This window comes from Ipomoea nil, unplaced genomic scaffold (genome assembly GCF_001879475.1).
Source record: "Ipomoea nil cultivar Tokyo-kokei standard unplaced genomic scaffold, Asagao_1.1 scaffold1576, whole genome shotgun sequence".
Lineage (NCBI taxonomy): Eukaryota > Viridiplantae > Streptophyta > Magnoliopsida > Solanales > Convolvulaceae > Ipomoea > Ipomoea nil.
The window spans coordinates 2,442,617-2,469,801 of NW_017618004.1; the positions used below are offsets into that span (position 1 = coordinate 2,442,617).

Below are 27,185 nucleotides of genomic sequence, written 5' to 3' on the forward strand. Positions count from 1 at the left end.
CAAGTGTGTAACTACTATGATCCAATTTCTATTGATGAAAATCATTAGTGAAATTATCTGTTTCATAGTTGTAATAACAAACTCATAGGATTTACCCTGGAACAAACTCATTGGATCACTTCACTTACCACAAAATAAAAAATTATAATACAATAATTAAATTAAATTTATCAAAGATAAAAAAAGTTAAATATATTCCAGAACTTTATTTAAAAAGTTAATTAGTTTATTAAAATTTTAAATGTTAGAATTAAACCCTTAAACATGTTATTCTTGAACATTGACCATTGTCGGTCTTCAAAAATTTGTAAGACCTATAATCACAGATTACTCAACTAATATATTTAAACGTTTAATTACAATTTTTAAAAGTTAATGATCTAATTAACTTTTTGAATAGAATTCAAGACATATTTCACCTTTTTTCATTTATCAAATACTCAAATACGGAGTATCAAATAGCTATTTCAATTTCATAACTAGCTTTATCAAATTATAAAATCAATTAATTCAGTTTGAAACCAATTGAATTAATCAAAATCAACATCCCAATTCTTAAATAAAAATGTGGTTACTGTTTTCGGTAATGAAATGAATACTGTGAAGTGATATATACTTTCCTGTGTATCAAAAAATCTTACTTAAAAAATGTTTATTATCTAATCCAAATGGGGGTTAAAAGTTAAAACCATCAATATATTCCTCAGATTTTTAAGTTTTAATTGCAATTCGTAGTTCTATAGGAAAGAAATCAAGGAACAGAGAAATCCTGTGTCATTATTCTATCTGGTTGAGCAAATAGTTGTCTTCCGAACAACCACTCCGGGTGGGGCCCGCAGCCGACGCCTCCAAAATCTCACCTAATAAGCCAGCAATCCATCTTCCCCGTAAACCCTCCGGTGGACGACAGCGGCGGCGAGGCGGCCGTTTCCGATTCTCAAAGTTCGCCCCCAAAACAACCCCCAATTGAAGCAAAGAACATAACTTTAACATTTTCATTTTCTTCCTAATTCAAGGAATTCGTAGTTATAATCCCTCCTACCCTAATTCTGTCCTCTTTTAATCGACAAGCGATGGACGAGGTGATGACGGTGGGGGATGCATCGGCCAGCGCTCGATCCTACTCCTTGGAGCCATCCGTCGTGCCTTCCAACCTCCCTCTTCTCACCGCTTTCCTCGCCTGCGCTATCGCTCAATTTCTCAAGCTTTTCACCACTTGGTAAACCCTTGGACCTCTTTTTGTTCTTCGGAAAATTTCGTTCTTTGCTTTGTTGTATTCAATTTTACATCCCGCTGGGTTATGTTTTCTGTTAATAGCCAGCCGATTCAATTTTGAGTCTTCTGCTGTGAGTTACTGTGCATTATCTCGCATTGTCAATTACTGCTTAGTAGTTACAAATAAGCCCGATCCTTAAACGAGGGAACTTGCTTAATGTTGCTGATCAAAATTGGAATGCTTGAGGTTGAAAATGGGATTTTATTTTAATTTTTTGCCTGATCTTTGAATATGCCCTGTTTGATTTTGCAGGTTTAAGGAGAAGAGATGGGATTCAAGAAGGATGCTAAGCTCCGGTGGAATGCCGTCCTCGCATGCCGCCACAGTTACTGCCCTTGCCATGGCAATTGGACTGCAAGATGGAGCTGGGGGATCATCTTTTGCTATTGCACTGGTTTTGGCTTGTGTTGTATGTACTTTCTAAACCAGGTTTTCTCTGTTCTTTCCATAGTTCTGTCTGTCTTGCCATTTTTGTCTGGAGACTTTGAACAAGAAATGTACAACCCTGGATCACTTGATATGTGGTATGGAGCAGGGTGAAATCTCTGAGATGTCCTTTTCATCTCTTATAGTTTTTATATCGTTAGCTTTTACGTCCCAAGTGGCCAAGCCTGCTTTCAGCTTTAGCTCCAGTTAATTTCATGTGCAGAATGTTTTAAAGAAGGGCATGATGTAGGTAATATAATGTCCATTAAAACCAAGCATGTTGGTTTCTCGGATGTAAAGTTGCTAAACACTCACCAGTTAATATTTTATGCATTGTTTTCTGCTTTATTATAGTGTTTAACGCTGGTCTGTATCAGTTGTGGTTATGATCTGTATCGCTTTTCACTGTTACTTCATGTATGCTGCATACGACAAATTTTGACTCAAGACATTTGGCTAATAATTTTCTCTTGTTATAGGTAATGTATGATGCTACTGGGGTTAGGCAACATGCTGGTCGACAAGCTGAAGTAATTTCTCAAGCTTTTTTTCTTTTTTTTTTTTTTTGGATGACGAGCAAAACCCCACAACCCTTTCGGGTGTAGGTAAACCCTGCCTTATGACCCTAGCCGGCAAAGGACCACAAGGAGTAAACCAACCTAGGTTATCCATAACTGACCGGCTCAAACCAAGGGGGCAAGGATTCGAACTCGTGACCTTGTGGTTACAAGTGTGGATGTCTTGCCATCTTGGTTGGGGTTACCCCCGCTTTTTTCTCTTTTGATTTGTACATTACTTGATAGTTGATACTATTTTGTTCTTTTGATGATTAGTATTTATTGTGTTTATTCATACTACTATTATATTATTTAGTAATTAACTATGTAGACGAGATTTGTTAATGTTGTTTTTACTTAGATGGTCTTGCAATCATAGCACCTCTCTGTTGAGCAGATTCTTTTGAAATCTCTACTCTGCAAAATCTTTTATTTTCCTTCTTTTTTTGGGTCTAAATTCTGAGCAGAATGAGCTTTGATATTTTATGCAGTTGTTAAATCAAATTGTTTGTGAATTGCCTCCTGAACATCCGGTTGCTAGTGTTAGACCTTTACGGGATTCTCTTGGCCACACGCCTCTTCAGGTACAATATAATGCTCTTTATACGATATATACATATCCTTGTATCCTGAAATGAATATAAATTTAATACTATTGGTTAGTGTCTTCCTTCCTCGGTGGAATAAGAAGTGCGTCAAATTTATTTATGCTTGGCGTCAGTATCATCCTACAAGTTTCTGCCTGTCTTCAATTCTTTCAACTTTAAACGTTTAATATGAAAACCCTCTCAATAGTCTCCTTATCGCTTACGTCCCCCCTCTAAAATGATTGAACTAACATTTTCTTAATTGATTCATCTCATCTCGTATTTCTTACAATTGATCCCCTTAAGACACGAGATGAAATGCTATTCAAATTTCATTCGTGCAAACTTGATTATCATCTCCCGTTGACGTTTGTTCAGGTTCTTGCTGGTGCATTTCTTGGATGTCTAGTTGCATACGTAATGAGAAGATCGAGTTAGGGGCAAGCCATCCGGGATGCTCTCCAGCGCGGTATCACATCCTTAGATGTAAGTAGGCCCCCAAGCAATTTAGCCTTCGGACAGAATTTGGGGTGCGGGGGGGGGGGGGGGGGTGTGACTCCTAATATACCAAAATGAATTTAAACTTGAAAATTATATAATTACTAGATGCTTCCTTGTTATGTACTTTATGCAGCAGTGTAATGAACTACCAAGTAATGTTACTTTGCATTTATTCAGAGTTTTGTCACAAAAATTTGATGCAGTATAGCTACGAATACTAGTAACTCACATGGTTGTAGTTGCACTCCAATTATTATAAACTCCATAGTTTTTCAAACAAAGTGGAGGCGGCAAATTATACTGCGGACCATAGATAAATATTCATTTTTAATATATTCAAGATTCATTTTTGTGTATTGAAGTTCATTATTTGGTAGTATATCACTAGGGAAGGAAATAAAAGTGCATTAGAGGATAGTTGAAAGTGTATAATATAATAGTTAAAAATGCACTAGATAATAGTTTAAATTACATTATAGATTAAGTAAAAGTGTATTACGTCAAGCACATTGTGCTCAGATGGCACCCGGGGAGGTCAAGAGTTTGAGTCTTAATGGAGGCGTTATTGGCTCTTTGTAATAGAGTCAGTTTTAGCATTAAAAAAAAAGAGAGATAAAAGTACACTATAGGAATATTAAAAGTGCAATATCCTAAGAATGATAGAAAGTGTATATTCCGAGTGATATAAATGATTGACTAAAATGTGGTTTCGCAATAAACTATAAGAGTAATAATAATTTTTAAATCCAATTTAAATCAGACACTAATATTTTTTTTTATTGAGTATATTTTAAAGATAATACCAACATATTAATTATTATTTTTTTAAAAAATTATTTCCATTAAATATATTAAAACAAAACGCATTCTCAAAGTAGAGCAAATTAATTAGTATTGATTTTTTCACAATTTTTAAAGAGTGATGATAGAAATAGGGAGGTAAAAAAGAAAAAAATGAGAAATAGTGTTGTCATAATTTTTTTTTTAAAAAAACGAAAATGCTATGGTTAACGCACCCAGCAGAGGTAAAACGAAAATGTTGGCGGTTAGTAACAGTGTTAATATGGTAATTTCCGTTCTCTTTATTTTTTTATTTTTAATTTATTTTCCCTTCTTTCTAACAAGCACTAGAAATCTAAAACCATAGAAAACCCATTGACAAATTGGAAGCAAAGGCACTAGAAGCTTGTTAAGCATGGCGGCAACGACGGATTCGAGACGAAGAAACAATTCCCGAATATTGGAGTGTTATTCGGCTCAATGTGGATGGCTTCGCAAGGGACGACACTATTTATGTGTGAGGAACTTCTCGCGTACAAAGATTCAAGCTCTGACATATGAAGTAGTGAATATGTATGATGAACTTCTCGCATACAAAGATTCAAGCTCCGACATATGAAGTAGTGAATATGTGTGAGGAACTTCTCGTGTACAAAGATTCAAGCTACTGTGGTTCTTGAGGTCCTTAAGAACTTTAGTTGATCCTGAGGTCTCCACTTTTACCGTCTATACATTATAAGAAAAATGTACATAGACAACACTAGAAAAACAATAATTTTTAATAAAGTGTTATCTTTTGTATAAAAACAATAGTTTAGTACAAAATCGTTGTCTTTGACGCAACACTTTTGTCAAAAACAATGGTTTTTACTTAACCGTTGTTATAAGTGTATTGTCTTTGTGCATTTTGAAAATAGACAACACCACAACGACAACGAATTTTTTTTATGTACATTTTTTAAAGACAAACGGTTTTATTTAACCGTTATCTTTAATATGTTGTTTTTAAGTGTACTTGAATAAACAATACTACAAAGTTAAAACCGTTGTCTTTGCGCATTATTATTTTTTTTTAAAAAGATAACGATTTTATTTAATCGTTGTCAGGAGTAAGCTTAGTTGCAAAGATAATGCAAGTTGCTAGGGCAAAGGATAAAAATCCTGTTGAGTCAGATATGGTATTTTATGGAGTTATTGATGAAATATGGGAGAGCTTGATTACCATACCTGAGTTCTTGTGTTCAAATGCAATTGGGTTGAGAATAACAATAGTATTAAAGTAGATGATCTTGGTTTCGCATTAGTAAACCTCAATAGGATTGGATTCAAATATGATTCTTTTATCTTGGGGAGTCAAGCCAGGCAAGTATTTTATATTCAGAACCCTCAAGATCTTATATGGTCTGTCGTACTTGCAACTCCTAATCGAGATTACTTTGAATATCAAGATAGGAATGAGATGGATGAAACAATAATCCATCATCAATGCTTTACGAAAGGGATGCTATCTATGAATGTTGACGATAAAGATGAGAGTGAATCGACATGCATTCAAAAAGATTGTGATGGGACTTGGGTTGAGAATAAGAATTTCTAGCTAGTTAGTGTGTAATTACTTTTCAAACTTTATATTTTAAATTTGACTATGTATGTGTTCTATACTTTGTTACTTTTCTATGACTTGTAATAATTTTGTTTTTAATTCTCATAATATTTTTTCTTTGTAGTTGACCTTCATTGTTCCGCCACAATTCAAGAAATCTTGCTTGAGCTCAGCAAATGACAAATGACGGCAATATAAAACACATCTCACAAATAACTTTATTTGGAAGAGACTAAATGATGAAGAAAACTTGCATAAATCACCCGTGAGATTTGGTATTATGGGGATGAATCGAGTCAATTTGTGATTAACCCACATGTCCGAAGACTTCAAAGGTAAACACAAAACTAGAAGTGTTTATGTATTAAATTTGTATTTTATTTATGAAGCCTAATGCTAATTATTATCATTGCCTCAATAATTTCAGATTATAACATTATTTATTAGTCTGGTTATGGTTATGTTAGATACTTAGATTTGTGCTTACTGTTCTATTGAGTTCATCCATATTTTACTTTTTGTTCACTCAGGCATAACTCAACTAGCCTTTTATGTTTTATTTAGTGTAGTCCTGAACTATAACTTGACTAATTTACCATTTTAGTGTAGTCCTGAAGTGTTTTATTTACTTTCTGTTCACTCCGTCGCTTTGCTTTGTTCCAAATAGTCTTTCATTAAATTTTGATCATGCTTGTCTTAGAAACTAAGCGAGCAACAAAACGAAGAAAGCAAAACCTCTATCCACATAGGATTGCTCGTAAAGGATGTGTGCGTCTTGCTAGTGAATTTGTAAGTAATTATTATGACATCAACTCACTTTTACTATTATTATATAAATTCATTTTCACCATAAGTTTGAGATAAAATTGATAAATCTTCTTGCATGTAATCAATAGAATTGTGTGATGATGAAGAAGTAAATAGAGCTATACTTTCGAAGAAGGGATGAACTAGTAAGCAAGGAGAAGTACAAGGAGATTTGTTGAAGACAACATTTTCAAAGATTGTAAGTAAAACTTTTATTTGTTTATCTTCTTTATGTATTTGGAAAGATTGTGGTTATCATGGTCATTTGTGATGCATTACAGAATGAATATATTAAGCACAAGAAAGAGGGTTTGTTGAAACTTAAAAGACCAAAAGAGGACATCCTTACAGAGGCTCTTGAATCTAAGGAGCATGGAGGTCGGGTGAGGGCTATAGGAGGGCATGTCAATCCCTCAACATATTTTAGAATTGGTAGATGGATGATGCCTACTGATGAGAAAAATGTACTTTTAAGGCGACAATCAAAAGTTGAAGATAGAATAGCAAATGAGTTAATACCCAAAATTATCATCGACTATAGTGATTTTTCTCAAATTTGTCCTAAATAGCTTTAGTGTCATAAAATAGTCTCAAACTTTTGTGTTATTGCTCAATATTGTCATCCGTTAGGTAATATGTCAAAGGGGTGTTAAATACAGGGATAAATATATAATTCACATTTTTAACGGATACACTAAAAAATCACCGTTATCTGTCTCTCTGTTCACTGCTTGTATCTCCTTAACAGCTTCACCGCTTGTATCTCAAAAACAACTCTGCTGAGTTTCATATCCTTCACCGATCTAAAGAGTTCTCAAAGTTTTAGTTCATTGAACTGTTTGATTCTCTGTACTATTCTATATAGTTATATATACTGTGTTTATATGCAAAGGATGAAGGATAAAGGTGGAAGGCGGCGTCTGTGTTTTCTCAAGTACTACTTCATTTGCTGTATTAGTTCCCGTTGCCTTATGATCATTGATGAGTTGAAGTTGAATGTATTGTTAATTTACGTTGCCGTTAACTTGAGTTGGCAAATTTTGCAAATATTGTGACGGCGGTTGGGGTCCGGAGCAGTCGCCATGGAGGAAAGTTTTCAAGGAGGGCAGCAAGGTCACATTCAAACAGCTAACTAAGTTACGGGATGAAGATTATGAACTATATATAACTATATAGAAACCATGCATCTATTAGTGTATCCGTTAAAAATGTAAAATTACATATTTATTCCTGAACTTAACACCCGATTACTTAACGGACAATAATATTGGACAATAACACAAAAGTCTGGGACTATTTTATGACACTAAAGTTGTTTAAGACAAAATTAAGAAAAACCACTATAGTCGAGGACAATTTTAGGTATTAACTCAATAGTAAAGTTAGAGAATTTGGTACTTCAAAATGTTGGCGATATAATTGAGATTGAAGAAAAAGGTAGTTGTACGGCAACGGATGCAAGCAAAGCGTGCCAACAAGAACGAAGAAGAAATTGAATAGCTTAAACAAAAATTGGATTTCAATGATGATGATGATGAGCTGAAGTTTACTGAGAAAGAAGATGTCTTGAAGGTAAATATTACAATTATTGTTGACATATAGTATATAGTATTATAAACTTAGTATATTTTCTTATATGAATGTATTTTTTTAGGGGAAAACGGTTACACTGACTATAGAAGAGGAGACTGAGGATATTGTTACATATGGTACCATCATATCAATCAATGTTACCACGTTGCCCATTGATTGTATGTGTGTTGCCATCGGTCAAGCAGTTGAAAAGGATGCCCCTTTGCCATATCCATTGTCAAGTACATGTCAAATGTTGGTGATGCCGTGGGATCTCATTTGAAGTGGCCTACAAAATTTATAAGAGTGTAACTAGAGGTAATTACATATATAATATATAATAAACATACTTTTCTTATCTTATGTATATTTATTTATTTAGCTAATGTGTATATTTTGCAATTATATATTACAAACATAAGAAGAAATCTAGCAAGGAAGACGGAAAGCTTGAGTTGAACTCATCAACTATGTCTAAGTCATTATGACTTCTATATTCTTTTTATAAGCGTGCCCTTGGTAATGGAGAGAGTATAAAAATAATTTTAGATCATAATGTCCTTGGGGAAGCATGTACTCTCTATGTTCACGAAGAAGATGTTACTCCTTTCTGTCAATTAATGCCAATATCATATACATGTATTGGTGTGTACATATAGTCTGATTTAATATATATTTCGTATTTATAGTCAATTATATATATGTATATATATATATATATATATATATATATATATATATATATATCACTTCTATGCTTTGTTATTTTAATTCAGTTTTCATTTCAATGTTAGGTATTTGTATAAAAAGATGATGGAAGAGAACAAGTTTGACAAATTTAAATTTGTGCAATCATATCGTGTAGGGCATGTACCAACGACAAGAACAGATAAAAAGTTTCTAGAAAAAATAGTTGAAAAGCAAGGCACTAGCCTTAGCACACAGACTTTTTGACACACTAAGTAATACAATACTTTTGGTGCCATGTAATGTAGGGTAAGAATGGTTACAATGATACTTTCAATTGCATATTATATTGTCTTGATGAATTATATAATATAATTATGTGTTTGTGCGTAGTTTCCATTGGATTCTGACAGTTATCAGCGTTACTAAGAACATTGTTTATTTGTGGGACCCTTTTAGTCATCGCATTTGCGATGAAGATTGGAAACATGTAGAAATGTAATGATTTTTTTTTAAATTTCTTTCATTTTTATCCGTATGATTATACATTATCTGAATAATCAACAATTATGAATATATGAAGGGCTATTAAAATGATTCATGCGGCCTCTGGGAATGGAAAGAAATAACGAAGTAAAACTGTTTGGAAAATTGTCAAGGTAATTTAATATTTTAAACTAAGTATATATAAGTATTTGTATATGTATTTATATCTAGATAAATTGTTAATGCACATGCAAATATTATTTAACATTTGTAGGCTTCTCGTCAATCAGATAATAACCAATGTCGTTTCTATGCCATGACTTATATGAAAACTTTAATTGAGAATATGCCAGACATTGATGATAAAGATTCTGTTCAAGCACTGATAAGATAATTTTTATCATTATGTCTCCATCAAAATAAATTTTATTCTTTCATTATTTATAGTTAGTTTTTACTTGTCAAGTGATTAACGAGAAAAGTTACTGTTATATAATGTTATGTACATGTGTATCTCACTATCTAGCTATCTCATGTTCACCCATGAACATATTATGTGCACTGTGAACTTTTTTTTTTTTTTTAAATATTATTTCAAATAATTTTATAAAATTCATCATATTGTGGTTATGTTGAGTACATACTAATATATTTACTAACTTTTTACATGTAGTTCCAACAAGTTGATTACAACAAAAAGTTATTGATCTGGTGGGTTCTGAATTGGCAGATATTGTATCAAGTTATATAGAGTAGATATGATTTTGATGATTAGAACTTTGTGAACATTTAGAGTTCTTGGAATTGTTTTTTGAAGTATTATGACTTGGATGGTGATTGGATTTGAAATTTTGAATTGGTCATTGAAGTATTTTGAATTTTGAACTTGGGCTTGTGCAAAATTGTGAAACTACAAATGGTGATTGGATAGATTGTTTTTTTTTTTTTTTAAATATGATTATGCTTAAAAATCTAAGCAAGTTAAAAACAGCGATTTAAAACTGTTGTATTTCATATATTATTGAGAATACAGCAGATTTCGAACCTGGGCTTGTGCAAAATTGTGGAACTACAAATGGTGATTGGATAAATTGTTTTTTTTTTTTTTTTTTAATATGATTATGTTTAAAAATCTAAGCAAGTTAAAAACAACGGTTTAAAACTGTTGTCTTTCATATATTATTGAGAATACAGCAGATTTCGACAACACATAATAGACAACGGTTAAAATTTATTTTTTCTACAAAAGACAATAATTTAAAACTGTTGTCTATGTGCGTAACTTTTAACAACACCGGTTTCAACAACACTCAATAGACAACGGTTTTAAAAAAGACAACGGTTAAAAATAGTTGTTTATGTGCGTGACTTTTAACAACACCGGTTTCAACAGCACTCAATAGACAACGGTTCAAAAACCGTTATCTTTTTAGAAAAGACAACGGTTAAAAACCATTATCTTTGTGCGTGACTTTTAACAACACCGATTTCAACAACACTCAATAGACAACGGTTCAAAAATCATTGTATATGTGCGTGACTTTTAACAACACTAGTTTTAACAATACTTAATAGACAACGGTTCAAAAACTGTTGTCTATGCACGGGACTTACAACAACACTGGCTTTAACAACAAAAATTTTACCTCTACAACCACAGTAGAAAATTGTTGTCTATGTACATTTTTTTTTTTTTTTTTGTAGTGATAACACTGAGAGGAAGAGATGCACTTTTAATATTTCATTTATTAGGTGATTTTTATTCTCGAAATCACCAAAAGCTGTCATAAATTAATTCTGGTACAGTATATAAAAAATTTCTACATATGTGACCAATATAGCTAGGGATCGGTTGTATATTAGCATATTTGTATATGTCATTGTATTGGAAGAGCATTAGTTTGCGTTTTACGATGTTTTTAATTACTGGTGATGATTTTTTAGTTTGGGTTTGCATTGGAAGAGCATTGGAACTGCACGAAAATTATATAATTACTAGATGCTTCCTAGATATGTACTTCGATCATATGTAGCAGTAATGTTACTTTGCATTTGTTCAGAGTTTTGTCACAAAAAATTCATGCAGTATAGCTACGAATACTAGTAATTCACATGGTTGTAGTTGCACTCCTATTATTATAACCTCCCTAGTTTTATACAATGTGTTCCGGTTATGGAAGATTTCTTGGTTTCGTTTGAATTCAAATGTGGTCATCTTTATCATATTTGTGTTTACACACATTGGTCGTATCTGGTAAAATATATAGTCTATTTGTCAATTTTGACTTGTTTGATCATTATTAGCTGTTTAGCTTGGTTAAACAACCAATATAAGCGTTGATTAATTAGCTTTTGGTAATAGCTTATTGTTTCAAAATACTAAAATTTTAAAAGCTGCATAAACATCTTTCTACAATCAGTTAATAATGTTTTTTTTTTGTTTTTCTTTTTTTGAGTATACTAGGACTTTTACCATCGGATACAGTGACTAATTCCTTCGATGGATTGTAGGCACCTCTTTTGGGTAGGACAACTGGCCTGGAGATTTAAGACTGTTCCATTCCCAAAGCCAATGATTGAACATTTGACCTTTGGTACAATCACCTAATGCTATTAACTAATCAAACTCACTAACTCAATCAGCTAATAATTATTTACCAAACACTATTAACTAATCAACCCCAATAACTTAATCAGTTAACAATTATTTACTAAACACCCTCAGTGTATCTTTCGCTAGAGGTATTAGGGAATTCATAATTGTATAAAACTTGTACGCCAAAGACAGTGGTATCTTACTGAAGCACAAAGAGTCAATATTGTCTTTGAGACTCAAACCCATAATTTCCCAAATGGAAGAACAACTTAGTACCATTCGACCACAAGGTCATTGGCAAGGGCAGTGGCAATGTGGTATATAAATTAGGGATGACAATGTGTCCTGTCCCCGTCGGGGATCCTCGCCCCCACAGGGGATGGGGACGAAAAATTTTTAAAATTCCCCAGCGGGGATGGAGACGGGGATACCCCTCCCCGCCCCCAAATAATTATTATAATTAAAATAAATAAATAAGTTATATATATATATATATATATATATATATATATATGTTACTTAGACCAATCTAAATCAATCACATTTAGACACACTTAATCTCAACCATTAAAATTAATTAGATTGATGCACTGATCTCATAATCTTAACTAAACAGAGGATCTCATATGATGATCCTCTATATATATATATATATATATATATATATATATATATATATATATATATATATATAATCGCACTCAGGTGCGAACGCTTCGCCCAGGCGCGAAATAGGAATGAATTCTGTTCGTCCACGTGTCCAGATCTAATGGATGAGAAACACTGATTTTTTTTTAAAAACACGGTGGCATTTTCGTAAATAATTGAACATCGAAGTGCAAGTAAAATGTATTACAAGTGCATGTAAAATGTATTACAGGTGCAAGTAAAAATTTACACTGAGCATCAATACTTAGTTGCACTTATAGTTCTAAGTAGTTGCACACATAGTTATAAGTAGTTGCACCTAGGTGTATGAATGTTTGCGAGTGGTTTTCAGGGGTATTACTACCCGTTGAACTCAGACCAATGAATGTTAACTAGGCAAAATTACATGCACTTATAGGTGAAAGTAGGTGCACCTATAGTTATAAGTAGTTGCACCTATAGTTATAAATAGTTGCACATATAGTTATAAGCACACCCAGGTGCATGAATGTTTGCGGAAAATGAATGCTGACAAGACAAAATTACATGCACTTATATGTGAAAGTAGATGCACTTGTAAATGATTTTACTTGCACCTAGATGTTCAATTATTTACGGAAATGCCACCGCGTTTTTTTTAAAATTTATTAGATCTGGACACGTGTCGCGCACTGATTCGTTCGCATTTCCTTCCTGGGCACTTATTCGCACCTGAGTGCGTCCCTATATATATATATATATATATATATATATATATATATATATATATATATATATATATATATATATACTTGAAATTGGCCCCAACACATACACTTCCACTGCAGTCTACACATTTTGAACCACCTTAAACATGGACAGCATTCACAACTCTCAGATTCTAAAGCTTTTCCTCATATCTACTCTTCTCATCATCACCCCATTCTTATCTTCATCTCTCAGAACTACTTATCTCTACTTTGTTGTCAATCTTCTCATCATTGCTTTGGGTGCAGAAGCTGGTCTCCTCTCCTTCTTCTATAACAAAAGTGAAGCCCAGAAACCACCCACTCTCACTACTGCTACTACTACCTCATCATCAGAGCCTAGTTTTTCAGATCAAAGAAGAGATCAAGAAACAACAGCAAACCCTAAGATCAACAGCAGGAAAGTAGAGAAATGTGGTAATTCTGATGAGAAGATTAAGTTTGCTGTTGTTGGGGATTCTAGTGTAAAGAAATGCCCTTCAACACCAAGCTTGTTTTTCATTGGAGAGGATAGTAGTAGTGATCAGATGGCTGAAGAAGATGAAGATGAGGTGAGTGGGCAAGAGTTATTCAACAAAGCTGAGACATTCATTGGGGACTTTTACAAGCAGCTAAAGATGCAGAGAGAGGAGTCTTGGAACAGCCTTCAAGATATCTACCATAAACCCTTTTCTCCCAACAATTATTGAAGTTAGAACGAATATCATAAATCAATTATGTAATCTCCTCGATCTTTATATTTGTAAAGATCAGATTATTAGACATAATGATGAGTTAGTTGTAGCTTATATTATATTTTCAATATAAATTCAGACCATATAATTCAAGTAAGTATATATGATTCTGTAAAATTGAATCATAAATCTATTTTGTAAGACAACACTTCTCCTGCAAAAAGTGTGAACACATCCACACTCATCTTGATAAATCAAATGTTAGAATTTTATCATTACTAAACGTGTACAATAATTATAAAATGAACCTCACTTTTATACAAAGTAGGTTAATTCGCTATATTTTTTATGTTTATTTTTTTAAAAAAAAATCCATATTTAAAGATCAAAATGTCATTATAATGATATTTAAATTGTTTTGCTGATAAACAAAATTGATCATGTCACAATAATAATAATAATATAAAAATGGACGGATACCTATAAATTTAAGAAAAAATTAAAATTAACTCAAATAAATTGACCCTTTTTTTTTTTACTAAAATCCTCAACTAAAATTAATTTTGTTAAAACTTTTAATCATTAATAATCAAATATCAGTTATTACATTTTACACAGATTCGCCCGCAGCAGTTCAACTGGTTATAGAGGTGAAGTTTGAGAAGAATTTTACATCGACCCATTAAAAGTTAAGGGACGAATCTACCCCTATACTATATAAAGAAACGAAAGGTTAGATCTTTGAGACTAGAGCAATTAATGCAACGCCACGGTGAGGGCACGCTGCAGCGTACGTAGGCTCGGATTCGGCCACAAATGTATCTATCATATTGCCCACCTGCTTTTCAGATCCACCATTATTATTCAATTATATATTATGCAGAAACACAACCAAGCTGAATTTTAGTTTCAACAGATTCATCACTCACCACCGCTCCATATTTATTTACACACAGTACAGTCAGCTTGTTGAGAATATAATATACAAACATAAATATGTAGTTTATTTATTAATGGGAAAAGTGCATTTTTCGTCCCTAAGTTATAGGGTAATTGTAGGATTCGTCCCTAAGTGTTGTAAATACCCACTTTTCATCCCTAAGTTATAAGCTATGATGCAATTTTCGTCCTTTTTCTAACAGAGGTGTTAAGTGACTGTTTAATGTAAGGGTAATTCTGTCCAAACACATTTAGGCTCATTATTAATTTAATATTTCCCTAATTATACTCTTTCCCTAATTATACTCTTGTACTCTTGCGTAGACTGGGTCATTTCTTTTATCATTTTTTCATATTTTAAACATGCAAAATTTATGATGTTAAAAATTGTTTTTGAGATGCTCCGGCTTGTAAGTACACAAAAATTTTAAAACAACACTCAAGACTTTCAATAAATATAATATTGATTTCTTTCAATATATTGAAATGTTGGTAGTTTTCAACACAAAAGACTTTCAAAATTAAAGTGATTCACAAAAATCATTCCAGAACTTACCTATTAACTACTTAGCTTGTATTAAATATTGGTTGCATTACAAAAAATAAAAATAAAAAATTCAAGATCTAAGCAGCATTCAAAAAGCCTTCTAAACCTACATACTAATTGATGCTATAAAGCATCATCTTCATTTATGTTGTTTGGTCTTTCTTGGTGCACAACCTTGACTCAATTTTCTTTTTCTTGGTGACTTTCCAACTGTCTGTGATGGAGTTGTTTCTCTATGTATCTGTGTGCATTGGGGACCAAGGAGTTATGTTCTGCAAACAAGGAATTAGATAATTGTAGTGCATTGAAAATCAAAGTTTTTGCAAATTTACATATTATCTTTAAAGAAAAAGAAAAATTTAAGAGTATTGACCAACCAATTCATCCTGCAAAGCATTAGAGATTATCATTTCAATGACATTATCATTTGGAACAAACCATGCAACAGCACCAGGGGGCTGGACTTAAACATTAGCAACTTCAACAGCAAGTGGTTCAACTTCAGCAGCTATATTAGCCACAGGGTGTTCAACTTCAACTTCAGTAGCAACAGGGTGTTCAACTTCAACTTCGGCAGGGGGTTCAACATCATTTTGCCTCTATTGAGAAAGTGTAATAAATGATAATGAAATTGTCAATATAGAAAACATAATGTAAAGACAAATACAAGTGTAATTACCTGGTTTTTGCAGCTACGCTTGTTATGGCCATATTGTCCACAAATTGAACACTTCTTTTTCTCACCCTTTCTTGATAACTTGCTAATTAGCTTATCACCCACAACAGATTCATTCTCAATAGGATCTCTCTTCCTTAGTTTTTTTGGTCTGCCTGGTTGCACTTTATACTTGGGTGGTAGTGGTGGTTTTTGGCCAGTTTTTGTCCATAAATCTGAGGGATGAATTGGCATTATTGCTGGTTTATAACTCCTCATATATGCTTCCACAGTATAGCAATGATGGACATAATCTTCAGGTACTTCCCTTTTTGTTCTAATTGCTGCAATGGCATGACTACAAGGGATTCCATTAAGATCCCACCTCCTACAACTGCAACATCTTTGATTCAAATTTACCTTGTAAGTCTTAAAAAAGCCAGAAATGTCTTCAACTTGGTAGTTGTCATCATTTGCTTTGTATGCTATCAAATCACCAGTGTGTGCCTTGTTTTGTTCAAGAATTTTTATGATTTTAGGGCATATTTTCATTACACTTCCCTTCATTTTGTCTCTGTTCTTCTGCATCCTAGACATTAGGTAAATTCTCAAGCTCTCACACATTGTTAGTATGTACTTATCCCTTGCATGACGAATGGAGCTGTTAAATGACTCACACAAATTATTCAGCAGCATGTCAGACTTTAGATAATCAGAAAAATATGCCCTACAAAAGTGTCTTGGTTCCCTATCTAATATCCATTGGGCAGCTTTTGGATTTAATAATCTCAAACCTTCCAAGTGCTTTTGAAATTCACTTTCTGTAGTTGATCTACAAGCAGCCCAAAAATTCTGCTTCATGACTTGACCACCATATCCATCCTTGCTGAAATTAGCATGGAGATGCCTCACACAATGCCTATGTTCTATATATGGAAATAACTCTTCAAAAGCAGGTACTAATCCCTTTTGTTTATCAGAAATAAAGGTCCATCCAATGGGGTTTTGAGAAATATGAAGATCACCATCTAATAACTCAAGAAACCACTTCCAAGTTTCGTTTAACTCACCTTCAACCACATCAAATGCAATTGGGTACATGTTGTTATTAGCATCTACTCCAACTGCACTTAATAATTGTCCTCCCTTTTGATTTCCCTTCAAATGGCATCCATCTACACCAATTAAGGGCCTACATCCATTTAAAAACCCTTCTTTACATGCACCATAACATATATACAGCCTCTTGAATCTACTCCTACCCTCCATTGAATAAGTGTTGTCCAAAATTAACTTCACAGTAGTGCCAGGGTTAGTTTTCTTAAGTTCTTCACAATAATCCGACAACAAATTATACTGATGATTTTGAGAACCAGTTACTAGCAACTTTGCCTTTTGCTTGGCCCTAAATGACTGAAATTTTGAAATATTGCATCTAAACTTTTTCTTCACATGCCTTTGGAATTGAACTCTGCCCCATTCCTCATTTAATTTGAATTCATCCTTATAATATTTGGCAAGAAATCCAGATTTAATCAGTTGATTGTCATGTTGTTCACCACAACTATGATTGAGCCTATATGTTTTAATGGTAAAAGGACAATTTTCATTGCTCCTAGAACCAAATATAACCCAGTCACAATTTACATCCCTACACTTTGCTCTAACTCTCCTAGGCTCATTCTTCACAAAGTAGACATCCTTTTTTCTCAATGCTTCATACCTTTCAACTGCCCACTTAAACTCCTTGTTATCTTTAAAAATCATTCCTTCTTGAAATTGAAAATCCTCCAAGTTGAATTTTGATTCACTAAAAACTAAACTAGAATTACTCCCTTCCTCCACATCAGAATTTGAACTAATACTCCTTAATTCATCTTCAGAATCAACACAATCTACTTCATTTATTTGGGCAATTGAACTACCAAATTCCTCTACAACATTTGTAGCTGCACTATCAGCAACATTACCATGTTCATCTTCACTTGAAAACTGAGAATCATCAAATTCACCATCTAATGATGTTGATTTTTCATTCTCAGAATTACAGTTACCCCCTTCACCACTATGTCCTTCATGTGAATCTAACAAACCAAAAGTCTCGGTTAAAAAAAAAAACAAACAAACAAACCAAAATATATTTTACAATTAAACAAGTACAACACTAATCAACATTAAATAATGAAGACAAACAAAGAATAACAAATATACTATTCTGGTTTTATTCATACGTGGATCCAATATTTTTTTGATTACATAAACTAATTCATAAAAATTTCAAAACCCTAAACATGAAACTATTAAACAAATAACAAGAACTAATATTTTACCCAACAATCAATTAAACAAATACACAAATTTTTCAATTATATAAACTAATTTGTAAAATATTTAGAATCTAAATGCAAAACAATTAAACAAATATGGAGTAACATGAACTAACATTTAACCCAACAAGCAAACAAACAAAAACTAAGCCCTAAACATTAAAACAAAATAACGAAATTAAAGAAAAATATGCCTTGCAAAATTAACGAGAAATTGAATTGCTTAAACCTTCGAAAATTAACAAAGGGGAAGAACTTACACGGTAGAGTTCCCTTCCAGCCAAGTAATCGCCGATTAATCATCGAGAAATTTTTAGAATGCTTCATCTCTTGACCATCAATTTTGTGTGTTTGAAATATGAAAAAATAGTAGCGTGAACTGTGAAGTGGAAGAGTCAGTGTTGAAAACCTACGCAAGAGTATAATTAGGGAAATATTAAATTAATAATGAGCCTAAATGTGTTTGGACAGAATTACCCTTACATTAAACAGTCACTTAACACCTTTGTTAGAAAAAGGACGAAAATTGCATCATAGCTTATAACTTAGGGATGAAAAGTGGGTATTTACAACACTTAGGGACGAATCCTACAATTACCCTATAACTTAGGGACGAAAAATGCACTTTTCCCTTTATTAATTTATTTTTTTAATATGTCATGATTCGTTCACCTGCAAATACATTAAATTTTTGGCAAATATTACTCTATATCGTAACATATTAAATAGTTCGTGTCAAAACTTAACAAATTTGTACTATATTGACCTGCATCAAACACTTACAGTAGTGTAACAATAAATACAGCTTAGGATAACATTATCCCTACAAATCTCTCTCACTCTTTAAAATAGGTTCCACTTCCACATTGCTCAATTTGTAAATCATTTACTATTCACACTACATCCCTTCAATATTCTCTCACTTTTCTAAAGTGATACCACTTTCATATTATATTATAAATATAATAATAATATAATATTATAAATAACTAATAAATTAAAACAATTTTTTTTTTTAAAAAAAAAAAAGGTACACAAAGGCTGCGCTCAGTATTAGAAAGCTTGCTGGAGTTGCAAGCTTTCTATCCAACATAGAAAAAAAAAATTAAAATAAAATAGCTTTTAAAAAGCCACATCATTTAGAAAGTGGGTGTTTGCTGGGATGGGATTAGCCTTAGTGTTTACTTACTGTTTTGTTTATTACTCTTGGCGTACTCCAAATAAACTAAACTAGAAAATTAATGTATGTCTATCTATTTATACAAAAAATAAATTTTTTTAAAGATCATGACCGATAAAGTAATCTTGAACTTTTTTTAATAGTGCATGCCAACTATGCTCTATTGTTGAGGGTGGGATGGGAGTATATCATTCCATATCATGTAATTGAGGAGAGATAACTTCCCTAGTTAAATTATAAGTTAAATCGTGTATTTCAGAATCCTAGAATCTAGATTCATCTTTTTTAAATGACAAAGTCCAAAACCTTTTTATCCCATTTAAACGGAGACTAGCTTTAATTTCAATTCACTTTAGCCTTTTGATTTGATACTTGAGAATAAAATCCATTTGCATGTTGTGTGGCCTAGCCTGTGAGGCTGTGACAATGGTCCCTGATTAGATACCATCCATCCCCTTATCTCACTTTTCAACATTAATTTCCTATATACAAATCAACAAAACCAATAACTCTTCTTATTTTCATGGCAATGAATCATTCGATTATCATACAACTTTATTCAGTTCCAAATACAGCTGTACATGATGTTCATCATATCATCATCAATGAGAGCAACAAAATTTTTTTAGCATTGGTATTGAGTTTACAGCTTTTCCGATACACTTTTATGAATTTGCATTTGGAGCAAGGATCTATCCGTAACTGCAAACAAATTAGAGAGTGAAGTAGCACATCCAATGAGATTATCATCCTCGTTGAGCAAATCAAGCATTGTTTACTATGCAAAGCAAACACTGTAGCGACATCTTAGTATCTGGATCCTCCTGACAGAATAGAATCAATGTTATAATTTTAATTTTAATCCAATAAAAAGGGGATAAAAAGCTATGGATGACAATGCTTACTTCAAAGCAATTAGAGAAGGTGGCATCTTTTAGCCTATCTGGGAGATAGTACCTGATTTTATCACGAGCCCTGCAGTAAAGGAAGTTTGAGGCAGAATTTTGGTGAGAAAAGCGGAAAGGAACTTAAAGAGAGGCAGCAAAGAAACCTGGAATCATCACACAACCGAATGTAGCACTGAATTATGTGTTTCAGCAATTCAGATGAAGGCTTCTCGGAAAGGAAAACCACCATATTTTTCAACGTCTGGACTACTGCTAAAAAACGTGCAACTGTGGTGCAAATGTATTCCAGACCCATATCATGTGAAAGCATTTTTTGCAGGATGAATGTTGCAGCCTATCACCAAAAAGCTCTTTATTTAGATGCATCGTACAAGTGTAGGTCATTATCGCAGAAACATTGTCCAAAAAGTGTAAAAAACATGAAATTAGGATGTCTTAGAAGGGCTAAATGCTACATCACTCATTAAAGGTGCTGAAATAAAGAAACCAAGACTCAGATGTAAGTCCAAATGTGGATGGCTTTTGTAGGTTCTGCTTCTTTTCTTTTTTTTTGTGCACACCTGTTCATGTCACACAACACACAAATACAGAAGGCCTGGATCACTCAACTTGTTTTGACAGTGTATCACCAATATCCATTGAGCTCAAACACAGGGGCATTACTTCTGTAACTAGAAGAAACTTGATAGCTTTAGTTTCACCCTCCTGGAAAGATTCAACCAAAAGAAACGAAGGAGGATTTATATCTATTGATTTGTTAAGAAGTTGTGAAATAAAAAAACCAGAGGTCTTACAATGTGCATTTCAATAGCATCAGTCTCAATCCAGTAATTGAAATAAATTAATCAATATCTATTTAATAACAAGCGGGAATAGCTAGCAGTACAAGAAAGAAGACAACATGCATTGGATGCATAGCTAATTACCTTCACAATGCCACAAATGATGCCTAAGCTTGAAATCCTGAGCTTTTCCAAAGGTGTTGAGTGGCTTGTTAGCTTAAGAAAAGGATAGACATAATAAGGAATACAAGCTGCAATTCAGAAGAGACCAGTCAGAAGCACTTTTTTTATAAGCTCTTCCATGTCCTACCGCATGGAACATTTCTTATTAACTAATTACATACTGAAAGAAACTTACCATCAAGAAATGGTATTCGGGTTTCTGGGTTAACAGCTAAAGACTGCAAAATATAGTGCAAAGCTGAATAACTTTGGAAATACGAGGGCCAAAATGGTTATCTTTAGAAAATGAAGACATACAGACTGCATCAATTCTTAAAATTGCTATCCCCCCACCCCCAACAAGATGTTCCTTTACTCTCTTCTCCTTCTTTTGCTCTTTAATCTTTATACAGAACCAAACCCTAGCAATGACTACTAAAGTGGAGTTATATTGCAACAACCAGCACAACATTCTTTCCTGGTTTATGAAATTCATTTTTGATGGAAATGCCTTCAGATAATTATTACAATCCAATTGTTCACTACTAGTATATTATCATTGATAAAGATAAAATAATAAGTTATTGGCAGATAGCATAAGATTTTGGCATCCAGAGAAACAGAGAAGGCCATGTACCTGGAGAACAATGAGCGCATTGCAAACTGTATTTGATCGTTCAAGAGTCAACTCTGGTGATGGCAATAAACGGTAGATGGAAACAATTTCCTACAATCAAGTTTTCACAGAAGCTTAAAGCACAAGAACTTACATCCACAAGCAGCCACCAATTTCAAATATTTTTTATCCTTAAAGGCAAGATACTACTGTGAGATCAATTGACTGACTCCTGATCCTTCATTCATTTGTATAAGAAAATCATTATTGAAAGAAGTAAAATAAAATAAGCTGACAAAGAGATTCTGAATTATGGGGAAATAGTGGGAGAATACCATAATGAGTGCAGCAACAGTACCAAATGATTTCCAGATTGAAGGGGCCAAAACTTGAAATAATTCTTCCCGATGTTTCTGTATATCAGTAAACCAAAAAAATATATATAACAATATCATTGTTCATGACTAACTATATCTACCTTTTGATAAATTAAAATTGACTGACAAAGTTCTTTAAGCTTAAATATACTACATATAAGTAGTTTGTTGTCTCCTATTTCAGGAGAATGTTAAGCCCATATGCTTTCCATATTACAATTTCATCACTTAAACAATGTAAATTTAAATCACATTCAGAATTTTAGAAAATCAACTCTTAGATTCACTAAACATTGTTCAACACAGGGAAGAAGAACAGTTATTTGACAGAGCTTGAGTGTACGGACCGTGCAGAGTTCGCGAAGAGCGTTTTCTCGAAGTTGAGGGTTACAGATGTCGATTAAGAGCTCCTCGGCCGATTGCACTTTCCCGCCATTGTAAGGCTGAACTCCGGCGGCGCAACTCATGGAGGCATCCTGAAGGAGATTAGCCATCCTATGTCAGCTCGCGATACCGATTCACGTTTTTCTTCTTCTACCTTTTCGTTTCAGTTTTCTTGAGATTTCTCGTCTTAAAAGGAAACGACGGAGACTGTATAGTTTCCACTGTGTCAATGAGCGAAGCGGGAAAGAAATGAAAACGGAAAAGGAAAAAACGGTTGGGAAGATGACGCAATAGTAGGATTAAGTAGTCGGAGTGCTACTCGCACGGGCTTAACTTATTTCAATACACCGGCTTTGAAAGAAAAAGGTTTGACTCAACATTAATAGTGTAGGAATTAGGTCCAAAGTGAACAGATATTTGTATGCACCAACATTTACTCTGACTTAACTTATCGAACTCACTAGTTCAATACACCGTCTTTGAAAGAAAAGGTTCGAAACTCAACAGTAATAGTGTAGGGATTAGGTCTAAAGTGGGCATCATATGCACCCGCATCTGGTCTTGTTTATCGTAATTTACAAAGACATGAGATATCAGCGGAGTAGGCAAAATATGATTCTTATCATATATGACCGTTTTACATAAGACCAGTGTTGCAAAAATCCCGCCTAAGCACCGATTAATTGATATCTAACCGATTACCTAGCGTATCACCATAATCGGTGGTCTAGGCAACTGGCCGGCTAAGCGGTCGACTAAACCACCTAAGCATCACCTAGGCCTCCTAGACATCGACTAGGTCGCCGAGGCACCGACAATGCTAAAACTTGAAGAATTTTGAACGATGTTGAAAGCCGCATCTACCTTGCAAAAGGGATTAATAGTATGGGTTACAAATTGTTGTCTATCAATATTTGAATATTGAAATATGAATTTTCGTGTGCAGTACAAAATGCTAGTTAATAGGAAAAGGGAAAATGGTGTCCTCAGAATGTATACAAGTACACCCCCAACATATACAAAATATTATTATTTATTTTATACTTTAATATCATGGGACCATGCTGTATGATTTTGAATAACCTAAAAGCCAAAGGTTCAACAATAATTGACAAAAGAACTACATACACTACAAAACAACAATATAATACTTCAGAAGACACAAAACCAGCAATACTTCACTGTCTCTTTGGATACTCCCTTGGTCCAAATATGGTTGATCCAATTCTGACATTGGTGCTGCCCATTTCTATCTGCAGGCATGAAACAAGCAATCATTGAGCTACCCAGAGAAAACCTGCTCCAATTTCCATATATTTCAAGCATGCTTGAAAGGAATAGAATAACAAAAAGGCATCTCACCAGATCTATAAGAATCTTTCACTCTCCCCTCTTGACAGATTAAAGTGGGGTGCCACAAGAAAAACGAGGATAGATTCCAGAAGTATACCATTTGAAACAATTTCCATCCCAGTTTTAAAAACAGTTGGGGGAAATGAAACTATGCAAGATGGCAAAGATTTTGGTTTAGCAAACAAGTGAGGTCTTGGAAATTGTCAATATCTAAGGGAAGGGTGCTCTTGACCAACAAGTATAGCCAATTCAATTGATATCATTCCAGGATTTAGACGTTGTATGCCCATTAATTGCATAGGAGCAAAATGTTAGCACTTCGGCTTTTGCATTGCAACACAAAATTACTGCATGTACGGAGTTATGTTGAATAAGGTTTTCCAGAAATGTAGAGAAAATTTCTTCTCACCGCTTGCTCAAAGTCCCCAGACATGCCCATTGACAGCTCACATTGGGCCTCTGTCATCCCAAGCACTTTGCAAACCTCAGTTCTACAATTCCATAGCATCTATCGCAAAGCACGCAAGACCATTAGAATTATTTAATAATTTATTTCAAGAAACAAAGCAATGTTGCAGAACAGATGATTGATTACAAAAAGGGTTTATATATTTTATTCCAAGTTATTCCCAGCAAATAAATCAGAGTACAAAATAAATGGTTTGTGAATTGAATAAGTAGAAACCAGCTGAAACTTTTAACTATAATTTCTCCCAAAATTATGGATAAGAACATTTTTTTCCCCAAAACTATAGCCCCACCTTGAAGTTTTCTGGAGTTGATGTATAGTCTGGTCTTCCAATTGTCATTAAGCCAGAGAACTCAAGATTTGGGCAATTCAGCTTGACATGCTTAGCAAGTTCTATAGAATATGATGGATCTACCCCAGATTTTGCTGCAAGAAGTCAATTGAACACATTAATTAGTACCTTCAAAGGGTAGCAAGCCAAATTTTCTTTACACGGATCATCACCCAGGAATAAAACCACTATCAAAATAAAACAGGTGTTTTAACTAGCTGTCCACGCATACTAGAAGTTTTACAGTTCCAGTTTTAGGAAAGGTTATGCTCCAAATGTCAATTTGTATGATATCATATCTAAAGAGAAAATGTTGTAAATCAAAACCAGAAGAAATAAGTTAGAAACATTACAATCTAACTATCTAAGTCATGATACGGGAGAGTAGTTCTTTTTCTTTTTATTTACTTATTTTTTCTTTGATAGTTGATTCACTGCTTGAGATTAAAATGATGGGACTTAAACATTGCTAACTTCCTTGTCAAGGTCCAATTAACTAATCAAGGGGCTTGGAGTTATAATACGGGTAAGTGTATATACTCACACTCTTCTCCACTGGTATTCACTTGGACCAAAACCTTTAAGGGCTGTCGGCCAATGCTTGAAATTGCACGATCAAGATGATTTGCAACCTTGCATTAGAAAAGATGTAGTGTGGTTCATTAATTTAAGGTCAATACCAGGATAACTTATCTTCAAATTGTGCATGAAATATGAATCCATAAGAAGAAAAATATTAGTCTTCCCAAATAATGTTACGAGTATTAAAACTTTCCATAGTGAGACTGTGATGAAAGTTCTGCACTCATTTCTAATCTCCTTGATCCACTCAGTTTTCAAAAGTTTTAGTAGAAAAGCAGTGTGGCTACTTGAAAAACAACAATAATATATAAATGGATACTAGAACAGCTTACGAAACAGAAAGAATGATAAAGGTATAGTAGTTACCTTTTCATTATCTACACCCTGTACCATGGCTAAATTGGGAACAGCAGCTGCAAATAATAAAGTAAAACATAATATCGTGATTAGTAAAACATATAATTAGATGTATGATCATCTTAACTCTTGGTGGAGCTTTCTTAAATAGATTATTGGGGCTATGCCATTAACTAATTTTCTTTTTTACATCTTTGACAAATATGATATATTATATGATTATGAATTGCACAATACTTTTTGGCTTAACTAAGTCAATAATTCAGAAGCAATTCAAAGCAGATTATATATTATTCACAATCCATAATCATATCATTAACCAAATGATTTAGTGAAAGGAGTTTATGAATTGTAACTATGTGAAGTAGATCATAGTATCATACTTAGCAGTGATTTTACTTTATTGCTCTGCAAATGCCCAATAAAATGCCACTCGATATCCCCAGGAAGCTGTAAATCCAAAATAAACACTGAGATTATACCTTTTAACCCTGGAAGCCAAGCATTCTTAGCTTTTTAGTTTTTCTTCATGTGATTTCTTTATAAATGAAGATTATTACGAAGGGGAAGGGGACGAGCACCTCAGGAGCCTTTTGGATAATCTCTTGAACATAGTTCTCACCGAAACAGGTATGCCCAGCATCGTATACCTGGCGGATGAGAGAGGCGGGCTTCGTCTTGCCCACCGCCACTACTCTCACGTCATCGGCACGGCGGCCTGACCTCTCCGCGGCAAGGCGGACACGATGGAGCACCGCCCGTAGCGCGGTGGCAGCTGCATTCTCCACAGCCGGAGCAGCCATTAACTACCGTTCTCTGTGTTGTCTGTGCCCTGAATCCTGATTCACTTTAGCATTTTCGTGGCTTTTATTTTTCTGTTTTCGAAAATAATAAAAATATCTTCGAAATAATTGAGGCCGAAAAATAAAAGGTTATTAGTGAAAAAATAAAATAAAATAAAATATTCTCACTTTTGTGTGATTTTTATTTTTTTCATGAACAAGCCAAAATTAAATATTTTATGCCATGTAATTGTCTAAGACTCATTGAATCCTGGCTCCAATATAAGAAGAGGATATGATGTCAGCCCAATTATTTAGTAATAACATCACTATTGTCAATTTATCAAACATTATTGCGAGGTCGGAACAACGTGATATAAAGGTTCTGTTTGGCAATACTAAGCTAAGAGCTTATAGCTTATTTTAAGCTACTAATAAGCTATAAGCTCTGTTTGGTAATGTTCCTAAAATAAGCTCCTAGCTTAAAA

At 33.6% G+C, this 27,185-nt stretch overlaps 4 protein-coding genes across 4 annotated transcripts; 1 reads left to right on the forward strand and 3 right to left on the reverse strand.

Moving 5' to 3' along the window:
- The first annotated feature begins 741 nt into the window (after positions 1-741).
- LOC109190708 (uncharacterized membrane protein YuiD) lies at positions 742-3,570 on the forward strand. Its single transcript, XM_019341271.1, has 5 exons — positions 742-1,219; positions 1,529-1,685; positions 2,182-2,232; positions 2,751-2,843; positions 3,225-3,570. The coding sequence occupies exons 1-5, from the start codon at positions 1,074-1,076 to the stop codon at positions 3,282-3,284; spliced, it is 507 nt and encodes a 168-aa protein (XP_019196816.1). The 5' UTR covers positions 742-1,073; the 3' UTR covers positions 3,285-3,570.
- Positions 3,571-15,337: 11,767 nt separating this feature from the next.
- Positions 15,338-18,741, reverse strand: LOC109190314. Its single transcript, XM_019340784.1, has 5 exons — positions 18,675-18,741; positions 17,798-18,171; positions 16,112-16,483; positions 15,861-15,940; positions 15,338-15,652 (listed from the first exon to the last, which is right to left on the reverse strand). The coding sequence occupies exons 1-5, from the start codon at positions 18,739-18,741 to the stop codon at positions 15,613-15,615; spliced, it is 933 nt and encodes a 310-aa protein (XP_019196329.1). The 3' UTR covers positions 15,338-15,612.
- Positions 18,742-20,176: 1,435 nt separating this feature from the next.
- Positions 20,177-23,010, reverse strand: LOC109190707 (cell differentiation protein RCD1 homolog). Its single transcript, XM_019341270.1, has 9 exons — positions 22,787-23,010; positions 22,398-22,475; positions 22,084-22,173; positions 21,643-21,685; positions 21,429-21,535; positions 21,112-21,207; positions 20,646-20,836; positions 20,500-20,569; positions 20,177-20,418 (listed from the first exon to the last, which is right to left on the reverse strand). Exons 1-9 carry the CDS (start codon positions 22,931-22,933, stop codon positions 20,359-20,361), a joined length of 882 nt encoding a protein of 293 aa, XP_019196815.1. The 5' UTR covers positions 22,934-23,010; the 3' UTR covers positions 20,177-20,358.
- Positions 23,011-23,782: 772 nt separating this feature from the next.
- On the reverse strand, positions 23,783-26,774 carry LOC109190243 (proline synthase co-transcribed bacterial homolog protein-like). Its single transcript, XM_019340706.1, has 7 exons — positions 26,497-26,774; positions 26,299-26,365; positions 25,925-25,971; positions 25,521-25,608; positions 24,938-25,071; positions 24,586-24,684; positions 23,783-24,076 (listed from the first exon to the last, which is right to left on the reverse strand). The coding sequence occupies exons 1-7, from the start codon at positions 26,716-26,718 to the stop codon at positions 24,002-24,004; spliced, it is 732 nt and encodes a 243-aa protein (XP_019196251.1). The 5' UTR covers positions 26,719-26,774; the 3' UTR covers positions 23,783-24,001.
- Positions 26,775-27,185: the final 411 nt, after the last annotated feature.